Source organism: Heloderma suspectum, chromosome 1 (assembly GCF_057233095.1).
Source record: "Heloderma suspectum isolate Gila_16-S chromosome 1, 16-S_ref, whole genome shotgun sequence".
Taxonomy (NCBI): Eukaryota; Metazoa; Chordata; class Lepidosauria; order Squamata; family Helodermatidae; genus Heloderma; species Heloderma suspectum.
The window spans coordinates 136322095-136345649 of record NC_139458.1 but is presented as its reverse complement, the minus strand read 5'-3'; the positions used below and the strand labels follow the sequence as shown (position 1 = coordinate 136345649).

Sequence of the window (23555 nt, the reverse complement as noted above, 5' to 3'; positions counted from 1 at the left end):
CTCCCTGGAAAAGACCCTGATGCTGGGAAAGACTGAAGGCAAAAGGAGAAGGGGACGACAGAGGATGAGATGGCTAGATAGCATCACCGATGCAATGAATATGAACTTGAGCACACTCCGGGAGAGAGCGCAGGACAGGAAGGCCTGGCGTGCTATGGTCCATGGGGTCACGAAGAGTCGGACACGACTGAACGACTGAACAACAACAACATTATATCTCTGTTTGATTTAAAACACTTCCATTTTTTGTCATCGCAAATGGACTGCAAAAGATTACTCCTAGACTTTAAATCAACAACTGTGCCTTTACAACTTTTCCATTCAGCACAGTACCTGAGATGATATGGTGTAACCCCTCAGAGAGTCTTTAAAGAGCTCTGAGTTAGAGCCCTTGCCAGAGTTAGAAGGGTTAACTATGGCACCACTTTTTTCACGTCGATGAATTTATCATCGACAATTCGGACAGCTGTGGAGGAGTCTAGCCTTGACAAGAAAGTTAAACCGCTAAAGAATAATCACCATGAGCTGGCTGCTAACCACCCAGTCGAGCAGGATGGACTCTTAAAATTAAAGAACAAACTGGATGAGCTACTAATGCCAACGAGAATCAGACTACATGAATAAAATCTGGCTTTGGAGAGAGACAGTGATACTTTAGATCTTGGCTCTTCTACTCAGATAAGCCTAGCACTCATGAGCCCGCTGGACCTAAATTTGGGCACCCTTGATAATCATTTCGATTCTGATATGAAACCAGCTGATAATGTTGGATTGGATAATAGGCTGCTTCACTCTGACCAAGGAAAAGCCTATGGTAACAATGAGCCCAGATTTCAAATCTACAATCGTATAGCAGAATGGCTAAATCTGGCCCTGGAAACTCATCTGAGATATGTATGCCGCAGACTGACATAACGGAGGACGAGGAAGTGGAACTAGAGATGGAGGCAATGATGGGGATAAGGGAGTTGACTCCAATAAGGCCATTTCCTGCAATGGAAAGGAAGAACTACAGCTCCTATGTGTGAAATATCTTCAACAGATATAGAAAGAACATTGGATGAAATCCAGACCTGGAGGCCTCAGACTTTTACTGAGGAACTCATAGGAGGATTACAAAATTCAACAAGTAGTCAGCTTAGTACAGAGCCAGATGATGCTGCAGAAACAGATTGCCAGGCCCTTCTGATACTCCAAGTCAGTGCCACTAGCCCTCAAGGGATGCCTGGACACCATTTAAAATCAGGTGTGACATATCCTCAAGTTGAATCCCCATTGGGAGACAATCGGATGGACTCACCTGCTCCCTCGATCGGACTGGCCTTAGAGTTAACAACCAAGCTGAGTGAGGGAAAAAAAGGGTGCCCAGGAGTTGGAAAGTACCACTTCTGAGACCCAATGACATGCAAACAACCACCATACAAATAAAATTGGCCTTACAACATGGAACATAAATGGCTGGGCCGGAATCCTGCAGGACCCCGAATCAAAACACTATCTTTCTTCCAAGGATATTGTACTGCTACAAGAAACCTGGGTCCAGGGGAATTTGCTATTTAATGGCTTTCAATCATATTCTATTGGAACAGTCCCTGGGGAGGGACATGGAAGATGTATAGGAGGTTTAGGAATTTTAATTGCTACATCTTTGTGCATAAGCACAAGGATGTTGCCACCCTATAAACAACATGCAGTGACTGTTCTTGCTCATTTTGCTCGATGGGATCTGTTGATAATAAATGTCTACTTTCCCCCTCAAAAGAAGAAATCACAGACTGGGGAAACGTGGGCAGAATTTGAAACATATGTAGCAGATCTGCTCCAATCCTATCCCAATACATATGTGGTTCTGGGAGGGGATTTTAACACCAGGATGGGTCCAAGTGATCACACCCTATATTCCCAGCAAAAAGCTTATTCCCCTACACCTAATATAAATGGCCTTCCATTTATCTGACAATCTAAAGACATAAAATCTAGCTATTCTGGGCTCTTACTACATCAATTGACTACAAGGCTCAACCTGCACACCCTTAATGGTGCATTTGGGAAAGACCATCTGGCAGAATTTACCTATCTGGCGGGAACCAGAATGAGTCAAATAGACTATCTTATTGTATCAACAAACTTGATTCCCTTTTTGAAGGACATGGAGGTCGTCCCAAAACTTCACAGTGATCATCTTCTGGTCTTATTGACTTGGAAAGCTCCGCACCCCTATCTACAAAGTGCCAATCGCTACGTGCCTATGATACTCCCTGAGGGGGAAGCTTACTGTCATGTCAAATGGACTTGAAGGATGGATATGGAATTATAGGCCTTACTTGCATCAGACAACATGCAAAACATTAGGGCATCTCTAATAACATCCAAACAAGGAGCCCAGTGGAATTATATCAGGAGCTAACCCAAGAACTGAAACAAGCCTTAACTCGGAGAGCAAGGGTGCCTCAACAATGGCACCACCTACCTTCGAAGCCCTGGTTTGATAGGGAATGTGTTCAAGCAAAAAAAGCCTTACAGAAGGTTTATCAACTGTATACTTTTACAATGTTTACACATGTTTAATTCTGATCTGAAGGTGGCTCAAGATCTTCTTGAACAGAAAAAATCCTACAAACATCTACTGATACAAAAGAAAAAAAAGGCTTGGAAGGAGAACTCTGTGAAACTGATTCAAGCAGCCAAATCTAAGGACCCAGCCATGTTCTGGCGGTTGATAACGATCTCACCAATCTGTGGACCAACATTGCCAGACTGTTATATTCATCCAAGGGCTTGGGAGAAGCATTTCCATCAACTATACAAGGATTCTAATGCTGCCCATGTGGCCTGGAATATTGCGCTTGAAGATGCTCCGCCTTGGCCCCCGGTCTCAGCTTTAGAAATTTATGATCTAGCTGCCCAGATGAAAATGGGCAAAGCACCAGGCAAAGATCTGATCCCCCCAAGAGGTGGTCGGAAACAACTTAGAATGGTGGGCCCCGGCTCTACCGTCGCTATTTTCCTACATTGACATGACTGGGCAGATTCCAGAAGATTGGGGCTCTGCCATTATTGTTCCTATATTCAAGAAGGGAAAGAGAGATGACCCCACAAATTACAGGCCCATCAGTTTATTAAGTATTATTGGTAAATTATATACCAGGCACCTATATAGGAAGCTCAAAGACTGGCTGGAACAGGATATGATATTGGCGGAGGAGCAGGCAGGCTTCAGGGAGGGTCACTCTACCATAGATCAATGTTTGGTGCTACAGCATCTCATTGAGAAATACATCCCGAACAAAGTCACCTCACTCTATGTAGCCTTTATAGACCTTAAGGCAGCTTTTGACTCTATCTCGAGGGTCAAACTATGGAAGAAATTAGAAGCCTCTAACATTGATAGACGTCTGCTCCTACTCATTCAGATTCTATATAGGGACACCTCCCTTAAGGTCAGATGTAGTGCTCACGGCCACCTTACAAAGGCTGTTCGAACACAAAAAGGGGTCAAGCAAGGTTGCATTCTCACCCCACTTTTGTTTAATTTTTACATCAATTCAATGGTAGACCCGCTAAACCATACCAGTTTTCATCCCCCCAAAATTGTGGGGAGGCATATAACTACTTTACTATATGCAGATGATGCAGCTATTATCTCAAGGACTCCAACTGGGCTTACAAGAGCACTGTGGAAGTTGATGAAATACTGAGAGGAAGAAGATCTGATGATCAATTATCAAAAAACAAAAATTATGACCTTTGCAAAAAGACCAAAAATCAGGTCATGGATGATAAATCAACGCAAGATTGAGCAGGTCTCCAAATTCAAATATTTAGGTGTAGTCCTCCAAGCAAATGGTTCCAGGAAGGCTCATGGCGAATATGTGGCATTAAACACACAGAGAAGCTCGTCAGCAATAGCACAATTTATGAGAATGAAAGGCGGCCACTATATCCCTTTAGTCCTCCAATTATACCAAGCAAAAGTACTAGCTCAATTATTGTATGGCTCTCAACTGGGGCCTTTCCCAAATACCCAAATATTAGAACGTGTACAATCAGAATTTTTGAGGGCAATACTGGGTGTTCCTAGGGATGTCTCCAATGCAAAAATAAGATTAGAGACTAGCCAGATCAAAATTGAAGCTAAGGTTTGAGTGGCTATCCTTGTGTACTGGCTTAAACTGTCATATTTTCCAACTGGCCTTGTCCCACTAATTTTGCAAGACGATTTTAAATCCAATTGGATTCAGTTAATTGAATGGAAAATAGCTCTCTTGGGTCTTCCCTTGCAGACTTTATTAAATATGGGTTTTGAACAGGCAATGGAAACTATCAAGCAGCGCATTGCAGACACTGAGAGACAAAGTGACCCCAATAGTGCCCCAGAATTCTATCTTAGGGAGGATTACAGATACATCATAATAGCTGCACCCTATCTTGAACAACTGGAGCTGTACAAACATGGAAGAGCATTTACCTTGGCCTGCCTCAATGGACTCCCCTCGGCAGTTTCGGAGGGACAGTACAAAAAGATCCCCTGGTCAGAGCGCCTTGATGTCAGGGTAGAAACTGAGCCCATAGAGCCCCAGAGCAGTTCTGATTCTGAGGAAGAACAGCAATCTGTGGGAGAGGAGCTCGCTCATCTCTCACAAGCACAGCAGCTGGCAGAGATTCCTCCTGCCAGCATTCTTGAGAGAGATAGTGACCCTGGCAGTGAGAGAGCAGTGGAGGGGGGCTTGCTGGACGCTCGGCGCAGACACAGGGAGCTGTGACAGATGGAGGGCGCAGAAAGGAGGCATACCGCTCGTTTGGTGCTCAAACAACGGTCGCATCCTGAGGACCCAAGGGAAAGAGGGAGGATCTCTCCATAGCCCATAAGTTCAGGGTCTTCCTGAGCTTCTCCTTCAAACGGGGACCAACTGCCTTACCTAGAACTTCGGCTACTCTGCTATCTACCCCAGTGCAGTTCCTTGCTTAGTCGCTAGTGATTAGTATCTGTAAGAGTCATTAAGTAATAAAGGAATAAAGCCTTGGAAAGAATCCTCGTTGTCTGTGTCTTGAGTTGGCTATTGGAGGGGACTGTAAGAGGCAGCTAGGGCACTCCTGACAGCTTGCCCCTGTGGCATGGAACAGATAGAAACTACAGAGTACATTTTGTTGTGGTGTATATTTTATAGAGACATTCATGCTGCACTCATCTCCCCATTGATGAATCATTTTCCAGGTCATACAGGACAACAATATACCTATGTATTGTTGTTTGACACTAATTCAATATTTACATATAGCGTCGCAAATTTTTTTGCGGCCGTGATAGGTGTTCGAAGAAGGATGCTGAGGGAGCTCGGATTTACCTAGCTGGATGAAAGATAAAGTCTAGGGAGTAATGCCATCCACCCAATAAGGCTGGTATGCATTACATTAGTATCACACTGTGTTGAAGTGTTTATTAATTTGACTGGGGATATATGACAGATAATTTTAATGTACTTCTTTTTTTAAATTCATCTATCTATTCTGGGCTGGTCTTTGACCATAATAACCGTTTTATCTATCTATCTTATAAAAACTTACTTGAAGCTGCCTCCTTAGCTGCTTCCCTTGTTGCTGCCACCACAACTCTGGCTCCATGAGGAGGAGGAGTCCGTGGGTCCACCTTCATACTGGAGATGGCGAGTAAACAGATGACATCATCACATGTGGCAGGCCATGTGAAAACAATCAGTCAGAAAGGGGGCACATAATGTGGTGAAGCATAACTTCATGCTGCACTACTTGATTCCAAACAACAGTTCCCAAGATGCACTTTGATACTGAGCATGCACAATGACTTGTATATGGAACAAGTTTTAGTATTAAGTGAGAATTCTCATCCAAGTTCAGATGGACCAATTCTTTACTTTCTGAGTACATAGCAAATTCACTTGGGGTAGGTTTGCCCATTACTAATTAGAACTTAGCTGCGTAGCCTCTTGTGCTGTCTATAATGACACAAATCCCACCAGCTTACCTGCCTGCATCTTGCCCTCCTTTGGGTTTCACACTTCACAGGAGCTATTGTAGCCATCGGAGGGGAAGACAAATTAGTCAAGGACGCGCATCTGAAGCAATAGTTTCCATCTTCCCCTCACTTCTGCTCACCCCCCAAGATTAGAAAGATGTTCTTCCCCACACACAACTGCTTGCTGCCAGATTCCATATTAGGAAAAAAGCCCCATTAACACCAAGTAATTGTACAATTTCAGCCTAATTTATAATGAATTACAGCCTTACGTATTATGGCAGGGCAGGGGGATTTTCTGCCTTAAACTCCTTGGATGATGGGTGTGATAATAATAAACAAGTGATGAGCAGAATAATGATGATGACGATGATGACGATGATGACGACGATGACGGTGACGAAGACAAAGTGATTTGAGGTACCCTAGGCTACAGATTGTGTCAGGCCCTAGATTATCCTTTTCGCTTTATGGCTGAGCAAGGATTAAACACAGCTTTTTGTGGTCAATCTCTGATGCTCTGTCCACTGGCACAGCTGCTCTCTCAAACTATGGAGGAGAGATCAACCATTCCTGCCTTCCAACTAATCTGGGTAGTTTCATGTTCACATTATGGGGCTCTGTCCTGCATCTTTGCCAATAAGGAGTTCATTTCTTTTCACAGCAGGACAGCAAGTCTTCTTTCTCCCACACCTCTCCCCACAAATAATCCTATATTATAGAAGAGGAGACCTTTAATCCTTTGCTTCCTGAGGAGAGGGTTAAGGGGAGCATGGCTAAAGATGAGATGGCCTAAAATAAATAAGGATACACACAGTGAGTTGGCAGCCAGCAAAAAAACTGGACTAAAGGAGAATCTTTCTTATACAGCATAGGAACCTGAGGTGTTCTTTGTCTTTTTTTCCATGTGGTTATGTTGCAGTCATTGTTCAGTTTTTGTATTTTATCTGTATCAAGACTGAAGGGACCGTTTTATCTTGTTTGTGTAATTTCCCACACAGGCCATACAAATCATGATTGGATTGATACACATCGGCTTTGGGACTGTCTCATGTTTTGTTGATTATGATTACCGCCGGCTTATTACCACTTTTGGATATTACCCATTGTGGGGCGGAATATTTGTAAGTTGTGTATTATTTGTCTTTGAGAGTTAACATGTTTCAGGGTCTATAGTTGTGAATTTTGACCTACATTCAGATTCCTATTCAGTGGCTGACTTTCTGTTTGGGACTAAAAGAGTTGGACCTTTAAAAACTGTCAATCTCAGGGAGACCAAGACTGACAGGTCCGCCCATTCCTATCCATTACACCCACAATAGTCTGTCCCATCCTGGCATGACCAAGAAATGGCGCCCTGGACAGGGCTATGCAGACATGCAGCAGTTCTGTTCACAGTGGCTGGAGTCAGCAAATGCATCCTAGTGGCGTCCCCAAAAGCATCCCTTTAATGTTTCAGATTCTGTGCCTTTGATTTCTGTGGAAAAACCAATGTTGCAGTGGATATAAAATCTTTCACCCTTGACACTAGGTGGCATGGCTCCCATTGACAGGAATAGTGAGAAAGGTGCAATATGTTTCTGTGTGCAAAGGATGCTATGATTCAATATACACATGCATGGATGCATGCACATGTGCGCACACACACACATAGAGCCCTGTAACATACAGTACCTTCCTTTGCACATACCTCCTCCCTTGAGAGCATTTTTCTAGTTCTAAGCATGGAGACTAGAGGGAAGCCTCTTCAAAATGACGGCATGCTGAAACTGAGCCTTGCTTTCCCTAGAGGGCTTTCCCAAGGAATGCTGAAAGTGCTATTTTTGAATTTCATATTCCCAAACATGATGCCTTCACCTGAGAGAGACAAGACTCCAATGAGGAGAACTCAGGCAATCCCCTTCCAACAGAGGTCTAGCTTACCTGAAACAATTGCCTAAGTACACATGGTATAACACGGTATATTTAAAAGAGCTGCTTGGCATGTCAGAGCCACACTCACATGTTCAAAAACATTTTAATTAAAAATGCAACCTCCTTGTCACTTTTCCAGTTCACTTCTGCTGGAAAGATATACTCCAGATCTCAGATCGTCAGAAGGCTAATGTTTGTTTTACTTTAATGCTGAACTATTTGCCCTTAAAGGGAGAAAATAAGCTATTATCAGATATTGCTCCCTTAGTTCCATGTTGTTAGTGGTAGGGAGACTTTTTCTGTTGAAAAATTAAGTAATCTGTAGCCAAATGCATTTCACCTTTCCCCCCTCACAGTTCATTGTTTCTGGATCCCTGTCTGTGTCAACTGAGAAATACCTAAACATCAACTTGGTGAGATATATACCATCCCCCCCCCCCTTATACTGTTGGAGGTGACAACAAGTTATTTTCCTGGTTATTATATATCCAGGTGCATATCAGCAGTCTATGCTATTCAGATGTACAGTTATCATAAATTGAGGTAATGTGCAAGACTGGTGCTCATCGAGAGGGAGGCAGACATAGCCCCATCAAGTCCCAACCCTCGATCCCATCAACATCTACCCCCAGCTGTAAAGTGCCATGAGACTCAAACCAGGGAACCTGGCAACAAGGCCCAGGCATCTTATACCCTGCACACCAGAGCAGCTCTGAAGAAGAGGGATCTATGAATTGATAGTAGTGGGGAGGCAGCACGTGCCCTCCCCAAAGTAGCTCAGCCCACCCAACTCACCAGATCACAGGAAATGTGGGGCTTTAGCAGTGGGATTCTGCCCCACAGGCACCAGGTTTCTGAGTGGCAGCTGAACAGCTGGGCTTGGATATGTCCATCACCAGGAAATCTGACCCTTTTGGGGCTCCCTGGGATTCCACAGAGTGCCCAATTTGCCTTGCATTTGCAAGCTGCGTCGTGGGTTGTCCCCATACTCTGGGGTCTTTGTGTATATTTGTTTGTGTCAGCCGTAATTTGTGCAGATACAGATTTCCACAAATTATGGCCTCAATTTGCATAATTTGCACAAATTGTGGCAAAAATTTATGCAAATTAAAAAACACTGGAAATCTGCTAGCTGGCCTGACTTACTGCAGGCTGAGTTGGGCCACCTAGTGGAAGATGAACCAAAGTCTGAGGGGATGAGCTGATGAAAGTATGTCAAGCTCCACCCCACAACCAGATTCTTTTGACATCCCTAGCTGGGCTGCAGGCAGTAACCGCAGGGAGGGCAGAGTTCTATTTCTGTTATTCCAAAACCAAAACAAAGTCTAACTCCACACACACACACACCCAACAGATTTCTCAGACATCCCCACCGGGTAAGCTAGAGAGGCAAGGAAGGAAAGATGGGGGCTTGGGAAATCTGGCTGAAGAAAGCATGGAGGAAGGCTAGGGAGGGCAACCTGAGGGATGGGGAATCTCTGGGGAGGGGTTAGGAAGGCAGCACAGGGGTTTGAAAAGATACAAAAGTGAGGAAGAGAAGAAGTCTGAGAAAGAATGGGGAAACAACCAGAGAAAACCAGAGATTGCGGGGGCGGGGCGGGGGGATGGAGCCAGAGAGAGAGAAATACAGCCAGCGAGATCCAGAGATAGGGGGAGGGAGAGAGAATCAGAGATAGAATAAGAGAAAAGGACCCAGAGACTAAGGAAAAGGAAAAAATTCAGTCCAACCCCCTGTTCAACGCAGAAATTAATGCGATTATCGCATCCCTACAAGTAGACTTCCAGCCTCTTCTTAAGTACTTCCAGCAAAGGAATTCTGTCTGTTCCAGTGGCGAACAGCTGTTATCACAAAATTTGAAATTGTGGCTTGTTGCTTCCATTCGAGGCTTTCATTGTAAAATCCACACTGCCTCATTCATGGAATTTTATGGGGGATCCAGACAATGTCTTCCACATGTAGCCATTTCGTGTTTTCCCAGTGCTTCTTCCATATTTTCTTTTCCCACAAAACATGTTAAGGAGGGAAAGCTGGAATAGCTGCACAGTGCCTTTGGATTGGTAGCACTAGCAGCTGTCCATCTGGATGTGCCCCATGAATGGAATCGTCTCTTCTTTGCCTCTTGTGTGTGTATGTGTGAGACCAAGCTTTCCTTCCTTTTACAGACCACTTGGTTTCTCTGAGGTTCCTGAAAACCCTGGTGCAGTGAACCTGCAGGCACATGGAAGCCTTTCAAGATCCATCTGACCTGACTGAGGCCAATTTGAAATCCTCCCTAACCATCCCCTATGGGATTTCCATAGTTTGAATCCAACAACATCTCTGCCAGTTGGGGTCTATTGGTGGTAGACCAGTCTCCTGAGAGGACTTGCAAACTTTTTCTCAGGTAGACTAGGCCTCCCAGGGAGACTGCCACTTTTTTCCACTGGTAGAATAGGTCTCCATGCCTGACTGCCATTGGTAGACCAATTTTCTTAGATTCCCATGCCCCATCCCCACTGGTAGACATGTCCTTGGCAAACCTCTTGTTCAGAGGCCAGATCTACCGTGCTCAGTAGACTTGACCCGTAGACAAAATAATCTGCACAAAAAACTTATATTTTATCCTAAAATATGGCAGACCAAATCCTGCAAAGCTCATATATATATATATATATATATATATATACATATACACATACATACACACACACACACACACACATACATATATATCCTCCTAAAATACAACAGTCCAAATCCACTTCAGATCCTCCAAACCACGCACCTCTAATTTTTATCAGAGCGGTTTGCTAAATGCTAAAAACATTCTACTTTAATTTTTACATTATATAGCTGTTTGGAATAAACACAATGAAAGTGTTCTTTAGCTGGAATGTTAAGGTGTAAAGAGCCTTCCTTTTCTTCTCCAGGTGCAATCCTATGCACATTTCGACAGAAAAAGTCCTACAATTCCTATGCTGGCTGGGGCATGCTGAGAGTTGCAGGACTTTTTTCCATCTAAACCTGCATAGGATTGCACCGTTAAACACCTGGCCCTAGCAAGCTGTATTCAGTTCTTCATTAGGGGAAGTGTAAATCCAAATAAAAAGAATAGGAAGCCACAATGTTTCACGTGCTTTACAAATCCCCCACAGTGCCCTGAGCTGCTTCAGAGTACCTTTCGATTTATATTTCCCCTGATGAAAACCTCAGTCCTGTTTCAAACTTAGGCTTCTCGCACAATATGTGTCTTGCTTCACATTGACTCGGTATGCCTCTGACTATTTGCCTGATTTATTGTGTCTTTCAGATGAAATGCAGTGTGGGAATGAACGTCTTAAGTGCTATAATGGCATTATTTGGCACCATTACATATATTGCAGGACTGGCTATAAGCACACTTTGTAATTTTGAAACAGGAAGGGTAAGTGACATTATAGCCATGATCCAAAGAAGTGGAAAGAAACCTGGACACACCTTGAGCTTTACTAGCTGTTTTCACTGCAGCTGATCCCACTGCTAAATAGACTAGCCACTGTGTAGTTTGAAAGGACATTTGTTTCTTAAGCAGTGCCCTGTTCTAGCTGGGTCAGACTCTTCGCTATGCAAATACAGGGACAAATCCAACAGGCAAGTCGACTGAGCAGGAAGATGGTTAAGCACAAAGGTTTCATTCCAGTCGGGGATCAGGCTAAGGTAGGAGTGGTCAAGATACAGGCGATGGGCAAAGTACAGCATTACCAGGTAAATAGGTGGTTTCCAGAAGAGAGGTCTAAGGCAAAGCCAAGTTCAAAACATGGGAGAGTAGTCAAGCAGAATTGTAGTCCAAGAAGCTGAGTTAGGCAGGAGCCCAGAGGTCAGTAGCATGGAGATTCAAACACAGGGATGCGGGATGCTGAAGGGCAAAAAAACCCTACTCATGAGGAGGGCCATGGTCACGAGGAATCCTTCACGCTTAGAGTCCTCCTTTGTAATTGAGCACCCCTTCTCAAAAGAGCTCTGCTAGCCTACGTGGTCACCCAGTCTCTGCCTCAGAGGTGAAACTCCCCTCCTCCTGTGGAAACAGACCTGCCGTCATCCCCCTTGACGGGGCCCAGGCTCTCCCAAGTCTCCTGACCTGGGTGGCTCCTTGGCATCATCTGTCTCTGGGAGCTCTAGCTCCTTGGAGGGGGAGGATTCCTCCAGCGGGGGGGGGATGTTTAATGCGCATATATGAATGCTAAATTTAATGTCAAATAAATAAATAATATACCTGGAACTTTGTTGTGTGATGTTGCAAAATTCAAATATGCTATGAAAGTTCTTGCCCCGGTTCTCATATACTAACCTTACATTTCACAATGTTATGTTCAAGGAGGCATTTCTATGTCTGGCAGAAGCCTTGATCAAATGATTCAAAATTGTCACCACTGCCCCCAGTTCTTGAGACGATTTCCCCCCCCCCTGATGTTTTCAGATCAGTTGCATCTAGAAGAAGGTGGTTACTCAGGCACTGTTTAGTGTTGTCGTTATTAAACTAATTCACCAGTACTAAGTATACAAGTTATGTCATTACACTTGTTTCCCTGCTCTGCAGCCTATAGGTGTCAGTTTCTCTGTCCTGCTGCTCCTCTTCAGCACATTGGAGTTCTGCATCACTGTTTCAGCAGCACATTTTGGTTGCAAGGTGGCCTGTTGTAACAAGGATATGGTGAGCATTCGATATTTTGCTCAGAGTTTTAGCAGATCATGTTGAAAAGCCTGAGGAGAAAACAGAATGGGGATGATGTTTGTTGTTGTTCAGTTGTTCAGTCGTGTCTGACTCTTCGTGACCCCATGGACCATAGCACGCCAGGCCTTCCTGTCCTGCGCTCTCTCCCGGAGTGTGCTCAAGTTCATATTCATTGCATCCGTGATGCTATCTAGCCATCTCATCCTCTGTCGTCCCCTTCTCCGTTTGCCTTCAGTCTTTCCCAGCATCAGGGTCTTTTCCAGAGAGTTTTCTCTTCGCATTAGGTGGCCAAAATATTTGAGCTTCAGCATCAGTATCTGTCCTTCCAATGAGCACTCAGGATTGATTTCCTTTAGGACTGACTGATTTGACCTCCTTGCAGTCCAGGGGACTCATAAGAGTCTTCTCCAGCACCACAGTTCAAAAGCATCAATTCTTCGGCGCTCAGCCTTCCTTATAGTCCAGCTCTCACAGCCATACATTACTACTGGGAAAACCATAGCTTTGCTTAGACGGACCTTTGTCGGTAAGGTGACGTCTCTGCTTCTGACTATGCTGTCTAGGTTTGCCATAACTTTCCTCCCAAGGAGCAAGCGTCTTTTAATTTCATGGCTACAGTCACTGTCTGCGGTGATCTTGGAGCCCAAGAAAATAACATCTGTCGCTGCTTCCATTTCTTCCCCTTCCATATGCAGGAAGTGATGGGGCCAGATGCCATGATCTTCGTTTTTTTAATGTTGAGTTTCAAACCAGCTTTTGCACTCTCCTCTTTCACCCTCAACAAGGGGCTCTTTAGATCCTCTTCACTTTCTGCCATTAGGGTGGTATCATCTGCGTATCTGAAGTTGTTGATAATTCTCCCGGCAATCTTAATTCCGACCTGTGATTCATCCAACCCGGCGTTTCTCATGATGTACTCTGCATATAAGTTAAATAAGCAGGGTGACAATATGCAGCCTTGTCGTAGTCCTTTCCCAATTTTGAACCACTCGGTTGTTCCATGTCTGGTTCTTACTGTTGCTTCGTGACCCTCATACAGGCTTCTCAGGAGACAGGTAAGGTGGTCTGGTACCCCCATCTCTTTCAGAATTTGCCACAGTTTGTTGTGATCCACGCAATCAAAGGCTGTAGCATAGTCAATGCAGCAGAAATAGACGTTTTTCTGGAATTCTCTTGCTTTCTCCATGATCCAGCGAAAGTTGGCAATTTGATCTCTAGTTCCTCTGCCTCTTCAAAACCCCGCTTGTACTTCCGGTAGTTCTCAGTTCGCATACTGCTGAAGCCTAGCTTGTAGGATTTTGAGCATCACCTTGCTTGCATGTGAAATGAGCGCAATTGTGCAGTAGTTTGAACACTCTTTGGCGTTGCCCTTCTTTGGACCTTTTCCAGTCTTGTGGCCCCTGTTGAGTGTTCCAAATTGGTTGGCATATTGAGTGTAGCACTTTAAAAGCATCATCTTTTAGGATTTTAAATAGCTCAGCTGGAATACTGTCATCTCCGCTAGCTTTGTTGTTACTAATGCTTCCCAAGGCCCACTTGACTTCACTCTTGAGGATGTCCGGCTCAAGTTCAGTGACTGCACTATCATGGTTATCAGGGACATTAAGATCTTCCCTGTATAGTTCTTTTGTGTATTCTTTCCACCTCTTCTTAATCTCATCTGCTTCTGTTAGGTCCCTGCCTTCTTTGTCCTTTATCATGCCCATCTTTGCACAAAACATTCCATTGATACCTCCGATTTTCTTGAAGAGATCGCTAGTCTTTCCCATTCTGTTGTTTTCCTTGATTTCTTTGCATTGTTCATTTAAGAAGGCCTTCTTGTCTCTCCTTGCTATTCTCTGGAACTCTGCATTCAGTTGGATATATCTTCCCCTTTCTCCCTTGCTTTTCGCTTCCCTTCTTTCGTGAGCTACTTGTAAAGCCTCATCAGACAGCCACTTGGCTTTCTTGCATTTCTTTTTCTTTGGAATGGATTGAGTTGCTGCCTCCTGAACAATGTTACGGACATCCGTCCATAGTTCCTCAGGCACTCTGTCTATCAGGTCTAATCCCTGAAATCTATTCCTCACCTCCACTGCATATTCATAAGGGATATGATTTAGGTCATACCTGAACGGTTTAGTGGTTTTCCCTACATTCTTCAATTTAAGCCCAAATTTTGCAAGAAGCAGCTCATGATCTGAGCCACAGTCAGCTCCAGGTCTTGTTTTTACTGACTGTATAGAGCTTCTCCATCTTTGGCTGCAAAGGACATAATCAATCTGATTTCGTTATTGACCATCTGGTGATGTCCATGTGTAGAGTCGCCTCTTGTGCTGTTGGAAAAGGGTGTTTGCTATGATCAGTGTGTTCTCTTGGCAAAACTCTATTAGCTTTTGTCCTGCTTCATTTTGTACACCAAGGCCATGCTTGCCTGTTATCCCGGTGATTTCTTGACTTCCTACTTTAGCATTCCAATCCCCGATGATGAAGAGGACATCTTTTTTTGGTGTTAGTTCTAGAAGGTGTTGTAGGTCTTCATAGAACCGATCAACCTCAGCTTCTTCAGCATCAGTGGTTGGGGCATAGACTTGAATTACTGTGATGTTGAATGGTTTGCCTTGGAGTCGTACTGAGATCATTCTATCATTTTTAAGATTGTACCCCAGTATTGCTTTTCCCACCCTTTTGTTGACTATGAGTGCTACTCCATTTCTTCTAAGAGATTCTTGCCCACAGTAGTAGATATGATGGTCACCTGAATTAAATTCGCCCATGCTTGTCCATTTTAGTTCACTGATTCCCAAGATGTCGATGTTCAGTCTTGCCATCTCATGTTTGACCACCTCCAGCTTACCTTGATTCATTGATCTGACATTCCAGGTTCCTAAACAATATTGTTCTTTACAGCATCGGATTTTCTTTTCACCACCAGACACATCCACAGCTGAGTGTCCTTTCGGCTTTGGCCCAGCCACTTCACTCTTTCTGGCACTACTTGGAAATACCCTCTGCTCTTCCCCAGTAGTATATTGGACACCTTCCGACCTGAGGGGCTCATCTTCCGGCGTCATCTTTTTTAGCCTTGTGATACGTTCCATGGGGTTTTCTTGGCAAGAATACTGGAGTGGGTTGCCATTTCCTTCTCCAGTGGACCACATTTTGTCAGAACTCTCTGCCATGACCTGTCCGTCTTGGGTGGCCCTGCTTATGGCTTCACTGAGTTACGCAAGCCCCTTCGCCACAACAAGGCAGTGATCCATGAAGGGGGGGGATGATGTTTACTGATGGATAAAAAATGCCTTCAGGCTACAGTGGGCTTCTTGTCATTCTGTTTGAATCTTCAGGCAGTATCCACTGTGGATGCTGGGTCTGGATCATGAGTCTGAAGCAGCCTTGGAAGTCTATGTCTATACATCTGACATCTGCAGCCTACAGTGATAAAGAATTTGATTTCTCCCATTTCATCCAACTCCATCATGATCCAAAAGATATACCGCTGGGGTAGTAGTTCTTTGGCATGAACGTATCTTCCACTGGGGACACGGCAGGAGTTATGTCTACTGCTGAGGACAAAACATAGGGGCAGCCATGGACAGGGTTAAAGAAAACAGGTTCCCTTCCACTTCTGCTAGGATATTTAATGCATTCTTCAACTAATTTGTGTATTGAGCAATAGATGTACATGCATTTCTTGGAAGCAAGCTGCAAGTCTTCTCTCAAGGTTACCCTTCTTGTGCAAGGATCCAGCATTTCCCAGCTCCCAATCTGCAGTAATCCAGTCTGGACATGGGAAAATGCTAATCGTCCTCCAGAAAATGCATTCATTTCCAATATAATCTCTGGGTAGACTAGTCCGCACAGGACTCTCTGAGCCAACAGGAAACTGAACAGCAGATATGACAAGCATGACGATTACAAAGGAAACTGCTGTGTACCAGGTCAGACTACTAGACCATCTAGCTTGGCATTGCCTAGCTGTAGTTGGATTGGCAAGGGGTCTCCATGGGCTCAGACAGAGAAGTATTTTCCAGCTCTACTACCTGTAATTCACCTAACTGGATTGAATCTGGGACCTTCTGCATGCAAAGCATGTGCTGTTCTACAGAGATGTCAGAGAAATCTGCAACAGATTCAAATGAGTTCAAATGAGTTTGGATTTTTATGAATCCAACCTGCGGATTCTACAGCAGACCAGCTTTTGCCAAGTCATGCAGATTCCGTGCACACTTGCAGACTGGTTTTTCACTTTTGACGGACATTTGCACTAAATCACATTAGCGCTAATGTGCATAAGTACATTAATGCTAATGCACATTTGTGCAAGTAAAACAAAATGCTGGTAAAAAAAATCCGATTCTGTCAATGAGCGGATGACGGAACGAAAGGCACCTGACAATTCACAAAACACAAGATGGAACGAGTTTAACAAATTCCGTACATCACCCCCCCCCATTTCATTTCATTTCATTTCACTTATTATATTTCTGTACCACCCCATAGCTGCAGCTCTCCAGGTGGTTCACAAAAATTGCACTAGAGCCCTTCCTCTTAACTAACAGGCTCTAAATAGACATGATGGCCTCTGCTACATGCTCATGAAAGCATGCACAGCTAGCAGGCACCAAATTGGCATAATTGTCTCACAAATGGGATCTCACACTTTTGGAAAGGGGTTCAGCAGAATCAAGCAGAAGGCATTGACTCTAGCCTCGTCATGCAGTCTCAAATGGGAGAAATACTTACAACTGTAAAGGGATTGATAGCCCCCTTTACAGTTGTAAAGATTGGCAGTTGCACTGGTAAAGTTCTGCGGCAGAGAGATTTGCTGTAATGGTGGCGGTAGTGGTGGTGGTGGCGGTGGCACAGAAGACAACTATGGTGGTGATAATTACAGTGGAACTATTTCTTACAGCAAATTGTGTGTTTGTGTTTCAGGTCATAGCTCTAGCGCCATACACAGTCACTGGAGGCGGTGTGAATCCTGCAGAAGGCAATCCTGGTGCACCAGCCTGTCCTAATGTTGCACCTTCTCCCAGCAGTGAGGCTTAATAAGGAACCCAAGGAGAGGGTATGGACGATACCATACCAGCAATCCAGCCATCTCAGAAATAAAATGTTTTCAATGCACGAATATTTTTTAAGATATATCTATCTACCCAAGCTATGTGTTATGGCTGCAACATTTAGGGCACAATCCTATGCACGTTTAGACAGAAAAAAAGGCTTACAACTCCCAGCATGCCCCAGCCAGCGATGCTATGCTGGGGCATGGTGAGAGTTGTAGGCCTTTTTTTTCCTATCTAAACGTGCATAGGATTGCTCTCTTAGTACATTAATCAATGTGATTAAACAACTTTTTAAAAAGTAATGGATCAGGTCCTGAAATCTGTTCTGAAATCACCATGGTGGTGATCTTGCATACCAGATTTGATGAGCCCATCCTTCTTGGATCCACTCCATTTCACACTTAAGCCCCTGACCTGAAACGGATCCCTGTTTGGGTTCTCTTGCACGATTCCCACAATCTCCTCACTTATCCAAACTTAGCAAAGCCAAGAGGCAGCCGCAGTGATAGCTCTGGAACACCAGCCGCTATTAGGCCCTGGACCAGAGTAGCCCTCCAGAAGTTGGTGAATTATTACTCCCATCATCATTCACCATTGCCCAGGTTAGCAGGAGCTGATAGAACTGGAGTCTAATGACATCTGGAGGGCCACAGGTTCCCTAGTGCTGGCCTAGACTGTATAGCAAGCATAGAATCATAGAATTGGAAGGGGCCATTTAGGCCCATTGAGTCGAACCCACTGCTCGGTGCAGAAATCCAGCTTAAAGCCTCCCCAACAGATGGCTGTCCAGTCTTTGTCTGAATAGCTGCAGCAATGGAGGGCCCTCCATTGCTACAGGCAGTTGGTTCCACTGTCTCACTGCTCTGACTATTCAAGCAAGATCTGCCTTCCTGTAACTTAAGCCCATTATTTTGTTGCTACAGTCTTGGATGATAGAGAGCAGGTTGAAGCCCTCTTCTGTGCAACAGCCCTTTAGGTACTTGAAAAGTATTGTCATATACCCCTCAGTTTTCTCAAAGCTAAACATGCTCAGTTCCTTCAGACTTTCCTTGTAGGACTTAGTTTCAAGTCCCCTGATCATCTTTGTTGCCGTTCCCTGAACTTGTTCCAATTTATCTGAATCCTCCTTAAAATGTTGTGTCCAGAACTGTGGACACAGTATTTGAGATAAAGTCTGAACAGGGTGGAGAAGAATGGAACTATCGCTTCCGGTGATTTTGAAACTATACTTCTGTTGATACAACCTAAAATGCAATTTGTCTTTTTTGCAGCCACAGCACACTGCTAACTCATATTCCACTTGTGATCAACTACAGCTCCAAGATCCTTTTCATGCATACTATTGCTAAGCCAGGTATTCCCCATCTTATACCTGTGCATTTTTTCTTTTTCCTAAATAAAGAACTTTGCCCTTGCCTCTTTTACATTTCATTCTGTTATTTTCTGCCCAGTTTTCTAACCTATCAAGGTCACTTTGAATGTTTTTTCTGTCTTCTAAGATATTGGCTACCCAACCCAATTTTGTCTTATCTGCTAATTTGATAAGCATTCTTTCCACCTCCTCCTCCATGTCATTAATAAAAATGCAGGGCCCAGGATCAAGCCCTGCAGCACCCCACTTAATACCTGCCAAAGGAAGTGAGGCAGGTGGCTACTAGGAAGAGGGCCTTTTCTGCACTGGCACCCACCTAGGGATGTATGAAACACCTACCTGGTTCTGCGCTGGGGCATCTGCGGTGGTGAGGAGGTGCTCTGTCCCTCCCCCTGGAATCCTCCCTGGCCGGCTCCACTCCATGGCAGGTCCGCAGAGCCGCCGGCCGGGGCCAGCCGCAGCTGGAGTTCCAGCCACGGCTGGGCTGCTGCGGCCACAAATGGCGGCCGTCATAGCGGCCACCATTTGCGTCCTTCCAGGCTGCCGTGATAGGCTACGTAAGTATTTACGTAGCCTATCACGGCAAAGAGCAGGGGCGCAAATGGCAGCCGCTACACCGTTTGAGCCCCTGCTCTTTGCCGTGATAGGCTATGTAAGTATTTACGTAGCCTATCACGGTAAAGGTAGATACGCAAATGGCGGCCGCTACGCCATTTGCATGGCCACCTTTACTGTGATAGGCTACATAAATACTTACGTAGCCGATCACGGCAAAGAGCAGGGGCGCAAACGGTGTAGCGGCCGCCATTTGCGCCCCTGCTCTTTGCCGTGATAGCCTATGTAAATACTTACGTAGCCTATCATGGCAGCCTGGAAGGACGCAAATGGCGGCTGCTATGATGGCCACCATTTGCGGCCGCAGCAGCTGGCCAAGAGACCAGCTGCCGCCGCCAGAGCTGCCACCGCTGCCGCCACCACCTCCGCCCCAGGTAAGCTTCGCCCCGGGGGGAGTCCGTGGGGTGGCGGGGGGGTGGGAGGCCGTTCTGCCACGGGTTTCAAGGGGCCGAATGCCAGTGCATTTGGCCTCACTGAAATCCGTGGCGGAATGCTCTGCCATCCCTACACCCGGCTGTGGAATGAGCTCCCTAGTGAGGTTCGCCTGGCACCTACATTTTATTCCTTCCGGTGCCAGGCGAAGACCTTTTTATTTTCCCAGGCATTTTAGCATTTTAGCTTTCTAGTCTTTTAGCTTTGCTGTTTTAAATCTGTATTTTAAATCTCTGCATTGCTGCTAGGTTTTATTCTGGTTGTATTCTGGTTGTATTGTTATAAGATGATTTTAATGTTTTTGTATTTTATATTGTTTTACTCTGTGCTTTTTGGGTTTAATTTTTGTGAACCGCCCAGATAGGGATGTCAGAATTTCTCCACGAATCTCGGGGAGGCCGAATGCCAGCGCATTCGGCCCCCTGAAATTGGTGGCGAAGTGGTCTGCCCCCCACGCCCCGGGGCGGGACTTACTTTGTGCGAATGTCCCTGGCGGCTCCGGTGGCGGTTCAGCGGCAGCAGATGCGGCGGCCGGTCTTCCAACCGGCTGCCGCCACCGCCATTTCCAAGTTTAAAAAAAAAAACGTGATAGGCTACGTAAAGATTTACATAGCCTATCACGGCTAGATTTTAAAAAAACACCGTGATAGGCTACGTAAATGTTTACGTAGCCTATCACGGCTGAGTGAAAAAACAAAATAAAACCGCACGTATGCCCATGGGTGCCGCCATTTGCGTACGTGCGGTTTTTGTTTTTGTTTTTCACTCAGCCGTGATAGGCTACGTAAACATTTACGTAGCCTATCACGGCTGACTGCAGGGATGCAAACGGCAGCGGCTACGGCCACTGCCATTTGCGTCCCGGCCAGCCAGGATTCCCGGCAGGAGGGACGGGGCGCCTCCCCCCCGGCCAGAATTTTGGGGGGAGGGATGGAGCACCTCCCCCCCACCGCGAATCAAGTTTCGGGTTCAGGTAAGGGACTTTCGTACATCCCTACGCCCAGAGAGCTTCAGCTATTGGGCAGTATAGAAATGAAATGAAATAAATGAAATCCCTCCCTCCAGTTTGATAAGGAACCACTGAAGGAGCACTCTTTGAGTATGGTTCTCCAGCCAAGTATGGATCCACTTAGTAGTACTGCCATCCAGCCCACACTTAACTAGCTTGCTAAGCAGAATGCACAACAGCATCCAGGAACAGCAGCAATAATAGGAAGTTCCTGTGATGCTGTTGTGCATTGTTGTCTAGAGCCCAAGCCACCGAACAGAGGCCCGATTACCTATGGAATACTCCATACTACACAGCAACATCTGGTGCTGCTGGAGACCCTGAAAACTATCGGCAGCCCTCAGTACTGCCAGCCACGCATGTAGCTGAGGACCTAGGTGAAGTCCTACAGCATCATCCTACACAAGAACTCAGCACCACCGTGGGAATTGCAGAGAGGGTTCCTCTTGGGGTGATGGGGAGCTCCCAGTGATGGGGAGCTGATTCACACTGGTCCCAATTTAGGGCCCAAATGATATTGCCTGGAGCACATTCAGGAACAAAATCTAGTTCCTCTGAGTTACTTCTGGTGTGGAGTGTGGAGCTCTGTACACCACTTATTAAAAACAACAACCTTCAATCATTTTTAAAAGTTGCCCTTGATTAATTTGGAAGCATGTGTATGTGTGTGTGTGTGCGTGTGTGTGTGTGTGTTTTAAAAGGTTAGCTAGGTTAAATAAAATATGCCATATTATATCTATAATCATGTACAGCAAATCCAGTATTTAACCAATGTACAATATTGTAGTATAGTATTCTGTAACTATGACACTTTGACCCTTAAACCTTGTATATCCTTACAACATTATGAATAAGGCAAGTGTCTGAGCTGTATGTTGTATTTTATTATTCCAGTACATTATAAATAAACTCAATCTTTCAGTGAAACAATTATTCTATGACCTTCCTAATGGCTCTAATAATATTATTAATATTACTTACTGTAACCACGTAAACTTCATCCCAAATTCTGAGAAGCCACTCTTCAAAGAGGGGGGATTATTGTTTTTCCACTTTTGATCTAATACTTAACTAGGCTGCTGTTAATAAATGAATAATTGTTTCAATGTCTTCTCACAGAACAACATTTTAAGTATAACCTAACAAAAGAACACCACAGGATCCAGTGGCAATGCCGACCTGGTCATATTTTCAGTTTCTCTTATAATTACATGCCAGTGCATTCTTATTTTAGGGCATGCCCAAAATATATCTGCCCTTGGATGATAGCATCTCCAACTAGGGATGGTGGAGAATTTCTCCCTGAAACTTCGGGGGGCCGAGCGACAACGTGTTCGGCCCCCCGAACAAGTTTTGGGGAGAAATTCTCTGCAATACCCTGCCCCCCGTCCCCCCCCCCCCGGGATGGGACTTACCTTTGGCGAATGTCCCTCCCGGCGGTGGGTCCGGCCGGCGGTTCGGCGGGTGTTCGTCCTGGGCGGGGGCGGCAGCCGATCTTTCGACCAGCTGCCACCGCCACCATTGCAATAAAAGAAAAAAAAAACGCCCCCGTGATAGGCTACGTGACGATTAACGTAGCCTATCACGGCTAGATCTGCAAAGTCAGCTGTGATAGGCTACGTCAATCGTCACGTAGCCTATCACGGGTGACTTTAAAAAAAAAAAGCGCTTACGGATAATGGCGGCCCCCATAGGGAGCCGCCTTTCCCATTCCTTATTTGGTTGCTGTAGTCTACGTAAAGATTTACGTAGACTACGGCGAAAATAAGGGCAACGCTATTTGCGTTGCCCTTATTTTCGCCATAGTCTACGTAAAGATTTACGTAGACTACAGCAACCAAATAAGGAACGCGAATGGCGGCTCCCTATGGGGGCCGCCATTAGCGTATGCGCTTTTTTTTTAAAGTCACCCGTGATAGGCTACGTGACGATTGACGTAGCCTATCATGGCTGACTTTGCAGATCTAGCCGTGATAGGCTACGTTAATCGTCACGTAGCCTATCACGGGGGCGTTTTGTTTTTTTAAAAAACTTTCGCGTTCGTGGCTGGGCGAGGCGGGAAGCCTCCTCCCTGGCCTGAATTTCGGCCGGGCGAAGCGGGAAGCCTCCCCCCCGGCCTGAATTTCGGCCGGGCGAGGCGGGAAGCCTCCCCCCCGGCCTGAATTTCGGCCGGGCGAGGCGGGAAGCCTCCCCCCCCCGGCCTGAACTTCGCGGGGGGAGCAGGAAAGCGCCTCCCCCCCACCGTGAACAAGTTTCGACGACAGGTAAGTCACTTTCGTCCACCCCTATCTCCAACTAGGGATGGCAGAGAATTCCGCCACGGATCATAGTGAGGCCGAATGCCCTGGCATTCGGCCCCCCGAACTCTGTGACGGAATGGTCTGCCCCCCCGCCCCCCCCGGATCCCCCCTGGGACGAGACTCACCTGGGGCGGATCTTCTGGGAGGTGGCGGCTCCGGTGGCGGCAGCAGCGGCAGCCGGT

General features: G+C 45.5%; 1 protein-coding gene across 3 annotated transcripts in view; it reads left to right on the top strand.

The window, feature by feature from the left end:
• The window catches only part of LOC146357972 (membrane-spanning 4-domains subfamily A member 15-like), a 28931-nt gene extending 6339 nt beyond the window's left edge, over positions 1–22592 (top strand). The window contains exons 3-8 of one of the 3 annotated variants that reach the window (XM_084859472.1): positions 6994–7116; positions 8263–8319; positions 11197–11310; positions 12463–12576; positions 17515–17647; positions 18917–22592. In XM_084859472.1, the coding sequence (XP_084715598.1) occupies positions 6994–7116; positions 8263–8319; positions 11197–11310; positions 12463–12576; positions 17515–17628 (522 nt within the window). In that variant the 3' untranslated portion in view covers positions 17629–17647; positions 18917–22592. The remainder of the gene's footprint in view (positions 1–6993; positions 7117–8262; positions 8320–11196; positions 11311–12462; positions 12577–17514; positions 17648–18916) is intronic. The other 2 variants (XM_084859482.1, XM_084859491.1) reach the window with 2 other exon arrangements.
• Positions 22593–23555: the final 963 nt, after the last annotated feature.